The sequence below is a fragment of the Lepisosteus oculatus genome, chromosome 2 (assembly GCF_040954835.1).
Source record: "Lepisosteus oculatus isolate fLepOcu1 chromosome 2, fLepOcu1.hap2, whole genome shotgun sequence".
Classification (NCBI taxonomy): domain Eukaryota; kingdom Metazoa; phylum Chordata; class Actinopteri; order Semionotiformes; family Lepisosteidae; genus Lepisosteus; species Lepisosteus oculatus.
In genome coordinates this window covers 48,217,862-48,234,555 of record NC_090697.1, presented here as the reverse complement: position 1 = coordinate 48,234,555, position 16,694 = coordinate 48,217,862, and the positions used below count along the sequence as shown (strand labels likewise).

The 16,694-nt window shown below is 38.9% G+C and overlaps 1 protein-coding gene across 3 annotated transcripts in view; it reads left to right on the top strand.

Annotated features, from left to right (window-relative positions):
• Positions 1-2,942: 2,942 nt before the first annotated feature.
• LOC102682483 (syntaxin-11-like) overlaps positions 2,943-16,694 on the top strand; it is a 28,679-nt gene continuing 14,927 nt past the window's right edge. Inside the window, exons 1-2 of one of the 3 annotated variants that reach the window (XR_001478582.2) lie at positions 2,943-3,233; positions 5,202-5,307. Coding sequence is in view for 1 of the 3 variants with exons in the window: in XM_006625849.3 (XP_006625912.2) it covers positions 11,024-11,881 (858 nt within the window). In the remaining 2 variants the exon portion in view is untranslated. Of the gene's footprint in view, positions 3,234-5,201; positions 5,308-11,018; positions 14,934-16,694 lie in introns of those variants that run through there. The other 2 variants (XM_006625849.3, XR_001478581.2) reach the window with 2 other exon arrangements.

The following is a 16,694-nucleotide window of genomic DNA, read 5'->3' as shown; positions in this document are numbered from 1 at the left end:
GAAACACCTTGGGATTTTTAATGACCACAGATAGTCAGGACTTTGGTTTTACATCCCATCCGAAGGACGGCACCTGCTTACAGTATAGTGGCCCCGTCACTATACTGGGGCATTAGAACCCACTTGGACCGTAGCATGAGCACCCCCTGCTGGCCCCACTAACCTCTTCCAGCATCAACCTTAGTTTTTCCCAGGAGTTCTCCCATCCAGGTACTGACCAGGTTCACGCCTGACCAGGTTCATGCTTAGCTTCAGAGGGTTGCCAATTGTAAATTGCAGGGTGACATGGCTGCTGGCCATATCAAGCCAAGATAGGTCCATGGGTGTTACTGTAACCCCTTTCACTATTTTGTGCAATGTGCAATCTGATTAAGCTTAAAAGAGCTTAAAATTGATCTTAAAAGAGTGTGACAGGACTAAAAGGCAAGATTTCCAGAGAGCTCAGCATAACAACACAATCTATTTGCAGTCCTTTCCATTTAATCCACAGATAATCTTTCGTCAGTGTGACCAAAATCCTGCACACACCCTCCTTTAGTTTTTAATGCAAAATACTGTAGCTCAGCCTAAGAGTATTACAGAACTATATGAATTAAAAGTTATGTAAAAATAATTCCTTTCATCTAACACCCTTGTCACTGTAGTATTTAATTTATTTTTAATTTAGGATTAGTAATATCTAAGGAATTTAGAGCACCAAACAATACAAAACAAAAAAGTAAATGAAAAAGAATATATTTTATTACATAGTATACTAGAGGCTAGGTATATTTTATTATATAATAGACAGGATACTCCTGGTCAAGGTTTGGTTACCAAACCTGAATGGATTTTAATTCACCCTTCACTTTATAAACACTTGAACCAATTTTTATTTTTACCACTTAAGCAGTTGATTTGATCAGTGAAGTAGAGAATGTCAGTATGGTGACTCATCAGACATGCTGGACTGAGTTTCCCCAGGATTCACATTTCACATGTTCACATTTCCGATGTTATTAGCATGGATTTAACCATTGAAAAGTGCAACAGAAAGGAGAAACAGATGTGTAAAAAATAAACTTTCTAACTATACAGAAAGAGACAGTGTCAGATACCAGTTGTAGGAAATGACATTATTAAAATCACTTCAATGTAATTAATGCTACAGTATAGAACTAAGAATTATATTTTGTACATCTCTTAATTTTTTCATACTCCAAAGTCTTGAGAATGACAAAATGAAAAAGCAAAAAGTCTGTGTAATTTTATATCATCATCATTGAAGGTATACTGTAGGTTGAATTTGTTGCTGCTTCAAAGCACCTTGGAACCACAAGAAAAAACAATGGCCTTTTTTGGAGATTCTCAAAGATGTTACTGTACCAAGGCTGAAACAGCACACTTTGTGAAAGAGAAAATGGTATATGCACACTTCACAGAAAAAAAACTGAATTCATTACGATAGCAGCTACAGTATATCACAACTGGCACCCCCTGAAGCTCAACAGGTGTGAGCCTGATCAGTACCTGGATGGGAGACCTCCTGGGAAAAACTAAGGTTGCTGCTGGAAGAGGTGTTAGAGTATCCAGTAGGGGGAGCTCACCCTGCTGCCTGCGTGGGTCCTAATGCCCCAGTATAATGCCAGGGACACCATACTGTAAAAAGTCACTGTCCTTCAGATGAGACATAAAACTGAGGTCCTGAATCTCTGTGGTTATTAAAAATCCCAGGAAGTTTCTTGAAAAGAGTAGGGGTGTTACCCTGGTGTCCTGGCCAAATTTCCCATCTGCCTTTAGCAATCATGGCCTCCTAATAATCTCCATCTATGAACTGGTTTCTTCACTCTGTTCTCTTCCCCATGACAGCTGGTGTGTGGTGAGCGTTCTGATGCACTATGGCTGCTGTTGCATCATCCAGATGGGCCTGCACATTGGTGGTAGAGGGGAGTCCCCAATACTTGTAAAATGCTTTTAGTGGAGTGTCCAGAAAAGCACTATATAAGTGTAAGAAATTATTAATAATTACACCTAAAAATCACATCCATTATAACTTTGCTTGTGTTTTTGGTTTTTTTTCATTCAGCACAAAACCAGCTTGTGATGACACAGCTAATGCTACCAAATTAGAGCTCTGTCACCAAGACTGCCACTGTCACTAGTTCAAGCACTGGAAGGACACTGATTTCTGAATGAAATTTCCACACTATGAAAAGGCACGTCCTGCAGTATGTTTTTAAAGGGATTAATACTTTGTTTGGTAATGCAGGAGAATCCAGCTACTGTAGCTACTGTAGCCTGTATCATTCTCAGGACAAGGACCCTGTATTACCTTGAGGGGTTTTCATTGCAACTGAGCTGGTAATTACAGCTGCTAAATCATCCTTTATCCTTTATTCCAGAATCTACTTGCTTGCTTACATTTCTGTTTACCTGTTTCTGCACTCATTCCTCTACTTAAGTGTATTGTTCCCAGCAACATTTTAGGAGTTTTCTCCCTTATTTCCGATGAATTATGATGAACAGATACCGTCGGGAATGATAATGTACCCAAGGATCCCACAATGCTTTTTTTTTGTCTTTCTCCTGAGGCCCATTTGGTTATATTTCCTCTTGCAGAAAGAGAGCAGTTCTGGAACTCGGATATTTGTATTTAAGTGGATCACTAATCCAGGGTCATTAAAAATACTACAATTCTGGAGAAAACCTAGAATAAAACTTCTGCGACTGCGAACATTGTTCTTGTTCAAAGTCCAAGCAAAAATATAAAGTAAGGTCTTATTTAGGCTTACCTAGACTTATTAATCGAAGTATTATCAACGTACTCCAAATTGTATTTTCCTGTTTACCAAAGCCGTAAAACACCTGACTGGCTTGATTCTACAGATATGACCTCACGAACAAAATCAAGTGTTAATTTAATGAAGATGCACTACTTTTTGTCTCTCCTGGTTTTACGTGCAACGAAGAACAGGTTCTTGTAGACAGTTTATGAAAGTGTGGGGTAAATCATAAAATCGGCTGAAAAACGAATACAAACCATATTTTCCGCCCTACACTTGCACCCACTGAGTGAAAAGATTGAGCAAATTCGACAAACTGGAGCTCCACCCTTAATTCACTGAGCTGCAGTTCCTGCAGGCAACAGTCATTAAGAATCAGTGTAGAGGCTTCTAACGATGGTGATACGGCGGTAACTCTCTCTGCCCTGTTTTAAGGAAGCTCTATTGATCCTATTCAGGATATGAAATAAGGTACGTATTTATTTACATTTTAAGCAATTAACATGTTTTGTTTTGAAATATGCATAAGATATATTGGTTAATGGTTAGCCAGTGATCGCTTTCTATTTGCTGGCTGTCTCTTCTTTGGCTATACCCATATTCGTTGTTGACGAACTGCTTTGGAGTTAATACAGTACATCTCTACTCTAAAGTAGGAGGTTTTAATTTTGCAATATTGGTAAAGGGGACACTGTAACTATGTATAACATTCCCGATTAAATCCTCATTACTTGATGCCAGAAATATTGTGTAGTTAATCTGACAAAGACTATTTCCGTTCCGTTACACTACACTTCAAATATAAGGGTGTTGAACGCGAGAGTTTTTTTGTGACTATGCAGGACATTAAAGTGTCGTTGCTTCTGATACAGCAGTTATTTTTAATATGGTAGTAAGTGAACATGGGCAGAGAAGTACTGTTTGGAATTTCGGTGTTCGTTTTCTGTATCGTGTGCTCCTGTCTAAACAGCGACTTGAATGATGTAATTTTTGAAAACTGCTTTTAAATTAAGTCTTGCAATTTGCCTTGAACGAGTTGCGTAGTTCAATATGGAAGGAAATCAGCGTCTATTAATTGCTGTCGACAATCACTTCCCTTTAAACTAATTGCAAGGTGTTCCTCACAGCAGGTGTTCCGTTGTTTTTGGCTGAAACCGTTGAGAATGCTTTCAAATCTGAAAATGCGTTTTAAAATGATAGGTTTTATTTTAAACTCAGCTGAATATTGATGCTCTTCCAAAAGGCTGTCCTATATGATGTGCCAAGACATTTGTTAAATATAAATAATAATTCTAAAATCACATTATGAAGCGATTGCTGCTAGTCCCCTCTGATATTTACGTTTTTAAATAGATCGAAAAACTCATGCAGGATATTGAAGTTTTAAACGTCTCTGCTCTAAAAGGACCCCTAGCTGTAATTGTTGTGAAGTAACTACTGAAAAGAGATGAATAGTTTGTGGACTTCCCCTTTCTGAAGGCAGTACAAGAATATTAGTGTTGTTTGCAACGATTGCTAGTTGATACTTCAGTTGATACATTTGATAGATTTACACAACGATTGATAGTTGATACATCCGTTGGTACTGTACATTATATAATGTTTGGACACTATAAAATCTTAAAATTTTAAGATTTAAGTTAAACACAGGAGACATTGGGAAGCTTGGTTATAGTGGGAGGTGTGTTTTGCATTTCTTGATATTGCTGGTTGAAGTCTTGACCATGCATAGATATCACTCTTAGCTAGTGACAAGGGAATTCAAATTGGCAAGGCTGGGAACAGCGTTAACAGAGCTGAGTTGTGACTAAAGGGCACTTTGAATCGTGTGCCCGCAGAGGAAGAGAAAACTTGAAGAAATGTGCAGCAAATGTGAAGTGTTCATCTGGTTTGCAGCACGTTTTATCTCACGGAAAGATTGACCATACAGTGTTTTACAGAAGTCCCTCCTTGCACCAGTTAGAGAGGTGACAATGATGTGTCAGTAACATTGCGATTAATATGCTCTTAAGTACTTGACACCTCTTCAAAATGAGGCCTGCACACATTAGTGAAAGAACTGTGCTATTTATGTGTGAAAAGCTTGTTTTCATCAAGGCACAGGAACTGTAATAATGTAGATTCCTAACAGCATGTGTTCTATAGCAATCTTAAAGAGTTAGACATTTCTAATCTAAAATGTGCTACAGTTTTCTTTGAAATACTTTGCAAATCTGTTCAATGTACAGTAAATCCAGGATAATTGTCAATGTCATGTTGAATTCATCCTAACGTAGGTTTACACAGGACTCCCTCTGTCATGACATTACTGTATGTTAGGAAATCCTTGAAATGGACACTGCTTAGTTGTTAAAAAAACAGGACAAAATCTTATAAGATGAGTTCACTGTCCTGTAACTGTTGCTGAAGATATTTATATTTTTACATATATTTAAATAGCATCTTTATAGCTGCGGCCAGCAGTGAGTGGGTTTAGCGAATGACATCACCAATGTGAAACACAGTTGGAGCCGTCCCAATTCAGAAAGCTTTTCACTTTCTAAAGGTAGGTGAGAGTTTACCCCTGATGGGACTCTTAGCTGACTTTTTAACCCTGACGAGTGCATTTCTCTCACTCTCTGTTACTTGAGTAAGATGGGCCATAAAACCGAGAACAGGAGGCCCTTCTTTACACAAATGGTTGTGGGAGACTGGAACAAGCTACTCAGCCATGTTGGTAAAACCGATACCCTGAGTTCTTTCAAGAAATGGCTGGATAAGATCCTTGGATCAATTGTCTGTGAATGCTTCTCTCTTGTGCTCTTCAGTCCAGAATGCCAGTTTACTTCATCCTGCTTTATGGGAGATTACATGGCTGGACTTGCATACAATGTTTGAAACAAGGCCTTATTAGTCCATTGTGCAATTATGGTTGTTAGTAGTTCACGAATGATTTTAATAAATTACCAGCCGCAACATTTTCTTAAAATTGTCTTCTGCATCATTCTTGTCTTAGATTTACTGTTGTGTCTTGTCAATTCATTCGGCAGTTATTCTTCTGTCAAGACTTGCAGAAACAGTTCCTTTCGTCAATTGTGTTGCGTAACCTGATTTGACTCTTTCCACAGACAATACTTAAAAACAACTCACATGCACAAAGGGAACAACCAGAAAGGTGCACTTGTTTTGTAAAGTTCTGCATCTGCTCATGGGGACAGCAAATCTTTACTTTTGGGTTTATTTCTAGCTTACTACAATTAATGGTATATTAATTAATGAAATATATATATGGTATATGTAATTAATGAAAACTCATTATACTGTAGATAATTAATAATACGCACATTGAAATTCAATAGATTAGATGTTGCATTGTTCTTTCTGCATTTGGTATTACAGTGATTATGGTTACACTGGGAGTTATTCCTGTCCTGAACTGCGGTGCTACTGTAAGTGTATATCTAGAAATCAGCTAGCATTTGGGCTCTGTGCAGTGCTACCAAATATGCTGAAACATGGGTTGGGAAATGACATTTATAATAACCTTAATAAACTCTTTTGCTCAAGCGTTTTTGCTGTATTGTGCCTTGGTGTAACTGTGGTATGCTTCCTATCGTACTGCAAGCATATGCATGTTCAGAAGCACAAATAAGTACTGACAATGACTTAAAAGCTTTGTCATTATAAATAATAAGGATCACAGCCACATAACCGGTTCAGTTTGTTCCTCAGTCTTTGAAAGAATGTAATGTTTGGTCATTTTTTGTTACCTTTTTGTGGTGAATAGAAAGTGTCATCATCTTAAGTAAAACCAATTACACAGCTGATGTTGATCTTATTTGTGCCAGAAGAAAATGAAGATTCCCAATCCAGAAGTTAAAGATATTGTTATAATAACATTACTTTATTAACCCTTTACAATTTCTTGCATTAGGAATTATCTTTTTGCATACCCCAGCTTGCTCTCCATGAGACACACAGACAGGGAGAGAGCCTGGGGTCAGAGCGCAGGGTCTGCCATTGTACAGCGCCCCTGGAGCAGTCGGGGTTAAGGGCCTTGCTCAGGAGCCCAACGGAGTAGGATTCCTCTGCCGGCTGCGGGATTTGAACCTTCTAGCCACAAGCGCAGATCCTTAGCCACAGAGCCACCACCCCGCCCCTATATATATAGCTCCTGGAGAAGCTGTGGCCAACATACTTCTGTACAGTGTTGGCTAATAACTTCCTGCATGATCATCATATTGTCTTAACTTGGGAACTCCCTTTCAATTATTTTTTTTTAGTAAATGTTGGTCTTGATTGTTTAAATAACAGAAACTTGTATTTTAAAAATTGTTTATCCTGCAACAAAGTAATGCAAATGTTTCTCTTGCAGTTCAATCAATGGGGCGTGAAGACAGTCAAGGCCATTTGTGCTTAACTGCATTAGAGTCAGAAATGAATTAGAATAATTTTAAAAAGATTAGCCATTGATAGAGTGGAGCTGAAAAAAAAACCTCAAATCCCACGTTGGGTTTGTAACAAGGCAGCTGCAGACATGTGGCAGAAGTTTTTTTTTGCAAGTAAAAATTGAAACTTTTTTGGTCTTTTTGATCAGTGTTACATCTGATCCAAACCTTAAATAGTGTATATCTTAGTCAACATCTCTGCTGTCAAGGGTGGTAGTGGCAGCATTATGTTACAGTTCTGCTTCTCATCAGAAGGGTCTGTGAAAGTTGTCAGCACTGATAGGAACGTAGATGGTGAAAATCTATGGTGATGATCCAAGAGTCCACCCTAGAGTTACTTAAGAAAATACAGTGGTGTGAAAAAGTGTTTGCCCCCTTCCTGATTTCTTATTTTTTTGCATGTTTGTCACACTGAAATGTTTCAGATCATCAAACAAATTGAAATATTAGACAAAGATAACACAAGTAAACACAAAATGCAGTTTTTAAATGTTTTATTAGTTTTTATTATTAAGGGGGAAAAAACCCAAACCTACATGGCATTTTGTGTTTACTTGTGTTATCTTTGTCTAATATTTCAATTTGTTTGATCTGAAACATTTCAGTGTGACAAACATGAAAAATAAGAAATCAGGAAGGGGGCAAACACTTTTTCACTCCACTGTAAATGTCCTAGAAAGACACAATCCAAGTCCTGACTTGAATCTTATAGACAATCTATGGAAAGACAGCTGCTGTCCATTAGAAACCAATCTCCAAGCACCCTGTGAGAGTTTGAGCATACAGTATCTGCCAAAAGAAGGGTCTTATTCTGAGCAACTTGTGGCTACAAACTTTGTGCTGTCAAAGTTACTTCCACTAAATGTTGAGTTCACAGGTCTGAATATTTATGCAATTATGCATATGTTCTCTCTTTAGCGTTTACTGACATTTACTGGAGTGTATCTTTCCCTTAGAACTCTTCCATTTGATCATTCAGGTAGTGAAGAATTAAGTTTAAAAGTGTATGTTTCATTTTGTAATTTCACAATCTGGGACACTGCAAGAACAGAATGCATACTTTTTCAAAGCATTGTAAGTGTACATCATGCAAAGCTTCTGTATTCAAATAGTGCTTTTCCATTTCCATAGCAAAGCTGTGCTCTGTTGAAATGATAGTGTGCAGTACTTTACAGCTTTACCGTTTAAATTTACAGTTGAAAGAGCTTAAGTCTCTTACTAAACAGACCTAACACTAGTCAGATGGTACCTTAAATTAATTAAGTGCAAACATTTGTGTACCATATGGCATCCCTCTAACAGGGCTGGGCAGAAGAAGTGTTCTGACAAAGAACGTCTTTTGTTGTTTAGGCTAGACAAAACATCCTTTAATCGTGAGCTGAGGTTTCGAGATGTTTGACTGATCTATTTGTGTAATTGTCACTTAATTTAAATGTTTCCATATTAGGCTTATTTCATATGTCCTTGTAGTTGTACGTTTTTAGATTTTCAGGTTAATCTGAATTAAGAAAGTACTTTGTCTCCCTGAAGTCTGTGTCTACTGATTAATCAACGCATGACTGGCCTGATTGTCTGTTTCCCATTGGAAAAGCTGTGTGAAACAAACGTCATGAAGTATGAAGGCCAATGGGGAAAAATAAGTTACATTGATCTTTCCCTTGAACTGAACCATGAACCAATGCAATTTCTAGCCTAGTATTACTGTAAGCAGTTGTAATCCCTTGCATTTTTATAGTGCTTTTGATCACTATTGATCTTTTAGTGCTCTGCACATACAGTAGGTGGAGGTCTGCTTCTTCTACTTTTGAGGTACAGGGCTGCAGGTATAATGCCAGGTGGAGAAGTGAGAAATTGAATTAAGGTGTAGTTTAAGGAAGGCCACATTGTGGAAACAAACTGTATAGTAGGATTTAGTTGAATGTAGGGTATGTGAGTTAATGGCAGGTAGTCAAGACCTCAGTAATAGCATCACATCCAATTGATGACACCTTAATTACAATTAATTCCACATATGCCTCAATTGCAGTGCACATTTGCACTATTTAGGAAAATATCACTAGCATATTCTATAACAGCATCAAAGTACTGTATATGATGTGCAGTAAAATGGTATATAAAATGATTGCCACTGTTGGCAAGTTTCACAAATTAAAGGTTGAGTTTGAACATTGAAACTGAAATATAACAGCAATTGGTACTGTGGTACAGTAATTGGTAGTAATTACAGTACAATTGGTAAAGTAACAAGTAATTGGTACAGTAATAAGGTTACTGTACCAATGACACTGGACTTGTGTGTTGTTGCAGGTGTTATTGTTCATAGTACAGCTGGGAAAAGATCAACTATTATGTTTTGATTTTTTAAGATCTTATGCGACATTTATGTTATTTAATGGTTTAAGTACTGGGGTAATGAGTTCAATCAAATCTGTCCATGTCAGGTCTGGATTTTCTAACTGATGTACTAAATGTGTGCTTGTTAAATACAAAAGAGACGGTTATTCAGTGGATCTGTTAAGGAAAAAAAAAGGGAGAGGGGCACGTTATAAGAGTCTAAACCCACTGAAGGTGCAGCAGATTCATACATGAGAGCTCCTTCTCCGGGTTGTTAAAAGGGACAGAGCTTTCATAATTTCTGTAATCAGCAAAACTTTGCAGAACTGAGGAACTGCAGATGTGCACCAATAAATTAAGACTGAACAATTAAATATTCTGGGATGGGTTTCAGAAAGAAAGGAATATTTCTTCAAGAAATAAAGACGCATGGTTTAAAGCTTATAAACATTGTTCATAAGCTTGTAACCCACCTGCTGAAACTTGCAGATGGGATTTCTTGTCCTCTGATGTTAAAACATTGTACAGTATGAAACTTGCTGGACAGCCAAATGTTATTAATGGACTTGGGGGCCAATGAGTTATTAATTAATTAATTAATAATCTAAAATCAAATCGAGTTTTGGATATAACTATGAGTTTTGGGTGAATATGAGTGGTAAGAGTTCACCTACAGATGAAAAAACATGAATGGTTAACTCATTTGTTCTACAACAAGCTGTGTAGGAAGAGTTCAAAGCAAATATTAAAGTAAAGGATGTGGATAAACACAATGCACAGGCACAACTGAAGAAGAAATTGTGAGTTTTGCCCCTTGTAGGAAACAGCGCTTTTAGAAGGTTTATGACTATAATGAGTAAGTAAAAATAATGGTCAACAAGATGTTAAAACCGCAAGGTCAAATCACAGATCAACATGACCCTTGGCCATGGGTGGGAATGTAAGCATTGGGCATCAAGGTACTTTATTTTATTCTCACTGTTTACTTACCTCAGCACAATTTCTTAGCCAGGCTTCAAGAGGGAAAGTTTACGTTCAACATTTGTCTTAAGATATTATGTTTTTAAAACGGAAGTCAGTGTTTCAAATAAAAAGAAAAGGCAGCAATCATATACTGTACTGTATGTAGAGGTTAAAAAAGACAACACAGGATACCAGCGAATGTAGGCCAATTTATAATCCCAAAACGTTGGCTTTGAAGTTCATTTTCAAAGACATCAGGCAATAGAGATGGACCAGTTAGCGTACAGATGACTATTCTCATCATTTGGGTCTTTATACTGTACAGTGCATGCCTGCAATTTTTCATCTTTCTGTACATTTCAGTGTGTTATTTCTAGTATAGATGCTTGGCATGTTTCTCTTTAAAACAGCATGTGTTGTGCCATGCCCCATTACAGGCACAGTTCTTGCTGGACAAACGATTGACGGCATAAACGATCGAAGGCTCATTCAGGAATGTGTAGGTTCTGACACAGTGGCCTCTGTGTTACAGGGAAGATGAGAGACCGACTCGGCGACCTGCAGGTGCTGTCCAAGTCCTCCGAGCCGGAGGAGGGCCTCACAGAAGATGTGGGGGAGCAGCAGGTGGTGGTGTTTGAAGAGGAGAGCACCATGGAGGACGTCTTCAAGGAGGCGCAGGCCATGCGCCAAGAGATCAGCCTTCTGAAGGTCGATGTCAAGCGGCTGGGCAAGCAGAACACGCGATTCCTTACCTCCGTGCGGCGGATCAGCAGCATCAAGCGGGACTCCAACGCTATCGCCCGCGACATAAAGGCCCGTGGCGAAGGCATTTACAAGCGCCTTCAGAGTATGGAGGCCCTCAGCAAACAGCTGGAGAACAAATATGGCCTCCACGCTGCCCTGGTGCGCATGGTGCGCTCCCAGTACATCTCCCTCACCAACAGCTTTCGGGACGCCATGTTCGAGTACAACGAGGCGGAGATGACCCAACGGGAGAACTGCAAGACCCGCATCCAGAGGCAGGTGGAGATCATGGGGAAAGAGGTCACGGGGGACCAGATTGAGGAAATGATCGAGACCGGCAAGTGGAACGTGTTTTCTGAGAACTTGATGACCGATGGGAAAACGTCCCGCTCGGCCCTTAATGAGATCGAGAACCGCCACAAGGAGCTCCTGGATTTGGAGAGCCGAATCCGGGACATCCATGACCTGTTCCTACAAATGGCCCTGCTGGTGGAGGAACAGGGCAGCATGCTGGACAACATTGAAAGCAATGTGAGCCACACTCAGGACTACCTCGGGGAAGCTACTGCCCAGATTAAGAAAGCTATGAGGTACAAGAAAAAGAACCCTTGCAAACAGCTCTTCTGTGGCTGTTTCCCTTGCTGCAAGTGAGGCGAGGTTCAGAGCAAGGCTTACGTCACTGCCAAAGAGTTGAGATCTATGGATCGTTTTTTTAAATGAGAGAAAACCAATAACTTCCGTAACTGTTTGTCTACTAGCTCTGTGGTGACAAGGGGAAATCCTAATAGACAAAGAACTGTGCGCTATAAATGTACCCGTATGTGCATTTGTATGAAAGCACAAATGTTCAGACTTTGTGTTGTTAGTATTTATGTTTCGACAGTACAAGAAACTTTGAAAAGAGCATCTCGTCTGATCACCGGTACAAGGAACAGGCCTTGTGTCAAACCACAGGAACTTCCATGCAGATTAGCTTGAAATGCTTCGCAGCTTTTTTGTTTGTAACCCTAATTAAGACACACACCACCGTTTATGTTGTATTATGGTTTAGAACGAGTGTCACCTCCTGATGCCTTTATAGAAAGTACAATATCGGCATTTTCTGAATGTGTGGAAGGACATTACTTGTGGAAGAGCACCATGGTACCGTAAAATGCACAGCTCACACTTTAACACCTTTTTTTGGTGTAGTTCCATGCATTTATAAGAAAAATGTCATTAATTGTTTTCAAAGATTTTCTTAAATTGACCAAACAGTTACACAGAAAATAATCCCTAGCAAGATTAAAACTTGTAGTGTGTCCATAATCTTTAGCAAATGTAAAGAATGTTACTTATTTAATGTATTTTAGCTTTTTTTGTAAATATGTAGCGAGTGGTTTTATAAATATTTTGAAATTGAGATTATGAGGAAGAAGAGGAAAATACATTTTATTGTAATGAATTTAATAAAAATATATTTAAATGTTATTCAGTGTACTGTAGATGTGTTCTGTGCAGAAGAATTGTATCTTTCTAAAAAGATTCCCGATAGAAATTCTGCAGTGATTTATGCTGGATGTTAGAATAAAGACCCACACCCATGCAAATGAATGTCCAAAAGCACTTTGATATACTCCACTCACATATCCAATATGGCCCCATTTTATTTTATCTTGTATATTAGATCTTGCATTCTAGGTTTGAGGAAAGTGTAGCACAAAGAGAACACACACATGAACATGCAAACTCCACACAGAAAAATCCCCAGTGCAGAATTAAATCCACAACCCAGAAGCTCTTAGTGTTTCAATTTTCAAAGTGACAATTTTCTCAATTTTGCCTTCTTTTCATTTTTAAGGGTGCTGTTGAGGCAAAAGAAATGACAATTTTAGATTGTGGCCCTACAGGGTTTTCAATGTAGTATTATACAGCAGTAGAGCTCTATTGACCAATATGTATATCAAATAGAGCAATATTTCCTTGATTAAACTTGGAATCGATGTTATTAGGAAATTGTGGCTCCTGCACTCTGAAGATGGCTATCGCTGTTCTCAGTAATAGCTACTATCTCGCCACATGGATCAATTCAGCCATTCTCGCTTTGTCAAGGAGAACGGGAAGCTATTGTCTTCCCACATCTGGCCGGTTTTGGCAGAGCAGGGTTTTGGAGGTTACAGGACCCCTCCTGCACTCTGGTCAGAGACGCATTCCAGCAGAATTTATCAAAAGCCAACATGAAACCCATAAAGGCAAAGAGTTTAAGGATCATTTTAAAAAAGAACAACAGTTGGAAGGTGGTGTAGTATGAATTATTACAGTACATTTATTGTACTGAAATTAGGGGAAATTATATTCTGGTGCAGGACAATATTGCAAGTCTTTTTTAATTTCCACTTGTGTCCTCTGGTTCCCTTGTAGAGAAGGAAAGCATTGAAGTTCCACGTTGGCCTTTAAGGCCACATTGTTTTTTAATCCTATAAATAATGTCAGGGATAGGGTTTCTAGCCAGACTGAATAAGGATCATACTGTGACGATGCTTGGGCTAAGAGGCCTTGGCTGAGAAGTGCCACTCTACTCAGTGCTCTGAGAAGTCTTTTCAGTTGCCCGTCTCCACGTTGCCAAAAGTGTTTCAGTGTTACAGGAAGTAACCTACAAGTTATGAATGGCATCGGACTTTGTGTGGTTTATGCCGTGGAATATATTTAAATATATGTGTGGCTACAGATTAATTAGGTAAACTTTATGGCTACAATGCTATACCTGCATCAGGCCACATTTTTATACTGTAATGTCTGTGTTACTTATACTAAGATAAGATAAGAGATAAGATCACTTTTTCATTATGAAAAAAATCGAAACCATAAACCATACCAATCATAAAGGTATTGTGAGAGCTGGAATGAAGTGTAATGCAAATTTTGTTTTGATAGCTAGCCCCTATATATACAGGGGTTGCTCTCTCTTCCCCCTTCCCTGTAGTGCACACACTTTTAAAAGCACAGTTAATACGTTTAATGCAAAGTTAAGATAATAAACCTTACAAATAAGAGGAGGCCATTTGGTCCACTAAGTCCTTTAGGTAGTTAGTAGTTAACTGATACAAGGATCTCCTCTGCAGTTCCTTCAAAGAAATCAGGGTACTGTACTTCAGTAACACAGCCAGGTAGCTTGTTCCAGACTCCCACCACCCTTTATGTAGAGACATGCCTCCTGATCAGAGTTTTAAATGCATTTCCATGTCATTTCCTTTTGTGTCCTCTGGTTTGTGTTTCACTGTTCAATTTTGTTTTTTTGGCAAGGAAAAAAAATGTATCTGTGCTTAAAAACTCTTTCAGAAGCCTCTCTAACTTTCCCCGAAGACAGCTTTTGCCTTTGTCTTGCCTGGAACCAATGAAGTTGCAAGATCTGAGTAAATGACACTAAAGCTGGGAAAAGCATAGCTGTCTTTAGTTTCCTTTCCTTAAGAAGACATTTATGTTCAACATGCGTGCATACTGTACCAGCATCTCAAAACACATCATTTTTCACAATGGGATAGTAGAACACATCACAAAGGCTGGGACAAGGAAGTGATACGAAACTCACAGCAAGAGTGTCTTAATTTCCTGCTGTTTGCTGGATGTGGATGTTGTTGATGTTACAGTATGAATTAGTGATTGTCAGCTGCTCAGTATTGGTGCAATGATGCCTGCAATAAATGAAAGTTAAATACATCACAAATGTGTTCGATTGCTTTTGTGCTGAATGGGAAGTCTCCATATGTTCCTTCCAGACATGGTGGCGCAGAGGTTAGCATTGCCATTGCTGCCTCACAGCACTGAGGGCTCCTTTCCTCTGTTCACGGACCTGGGGTGCTATCTGTGTGGAGTGTGTATGTTCGCCCTGTGTTTACATGGACTATTTCCTCCCATAGTCAATACTGGTTGGTTAATTGGCTTCAGGGAAAATTATCCGTGGTGAGGGGATGTGTGTGTCTGCCTGCCCTTTCATTGGGCTGGCATCCTGTCAAGAGCAAATCCTGCCTTGTACGATTTGCTTGCTGGCTCCCCTTTGACCCTGAATAAGCAGTAGTGGTTAGAAAATGAATGTATGGATGGATCACTTGAAACAAACTACCCATTCAAATAACACTTAATTGCTTCAAGTCAAAGGCAATGTGCCATTTTGTGCAGAGTGGCTCTTGTGCAGATTTATTACCCTAGTGGACAATACCTAAATTCCCTTCCTTACTTCCTTAAACTAGGTTTCATCTACAGCAAAATCACTGTCTCAGATTAACCTTGGAGCCTGCAGCACAACAGGCACTGACTTCACAATGACTTGTATTGTCACTGGTTTCATAACTGTTAACATTAATGTTAATGTTAAAAAGGTGAATCCCCAAGGAAAAGCTTGTGGCATTATTAAGTGAGGAGATCACTTGTAAAAATTTCCTGACTAACCACCGATATTGATTAGTCAAATAGTACTTTGTGTTAGTGAATGGAATTTCTGGTATAGAAATAAATATTATTTCCTGAAACACCCACTTTTATAGGTGGTGTAATAATTCCAATTGTTTACCTAATACTTAATAACAGAATAAAATATTTGGGTTTTGGTCAAATACCATCTTTGGACTGAAAGACTCTATTCATACAATTGCAAAGGCATTTACAGGAAACAAGTGGTGAAACTTGCCTCAAACCCACAGTTACCACGAGCCTGGAATTTACTAAGTTGCTGTTAGTCAGAAGTAACGTGACACTGGGCTTTCCTGTCATGACTGGAAATAACTATCAGTGCAATGCAGAGAGGAGTTTGCCTCCATGAGTTTTTTATTTGATGAATGAGACTTTCCACTGAGCAACCATTTCAAGGTGATTGCTGAGTTTTGCTTGTTAGCATTGCAGTTTAACAGTTCTTGCGTCCTTAGAGTTTTTGCTTTCAATGGCGATTCAGTTTTCTCCTATGGTCCAATGACATGCTGTCTAGGTTAAATAGCATCTCAGAAGTGGACTCGGTCCCTGTCACTCCTGACTTGCGTCCATTGTCTGCTGGCTTCCTGTGACCCTGAATGGAGGCTCTCCAGTTCAGAGTAGTTAAACATAGTATTTTTGAAATAGATGTGCTCTATAGTCAAAATCACATAACTAATATTCAATCAAAAATCAAAACATCCACTCACTTTCTAATTGATTTATCCAATACAGGGTCACAGGAGAGCTAGAGCTCTGGATTTACCCGAGCATAGAAGGTGTTGAGCTCATTAGGCAGGGAGGCATCATGGGCAGATGCACAGATGTTCTTCCTTTTTTAGTCTGTGAGGGCCTGTATACCTTGCCACATGCAAGGTGTTTTTACACTTTGGGTCATTAGTGGTGAAGTGTTCCTCTAATTCCTGTTTGAGTGTGTTTTTTCCATGTTAAATACCATTGTTTAGATTGATCCTGGCTGACTTTAGTTCTGATTTATTGCCCAATTTGAATGCTGCATTCCTTG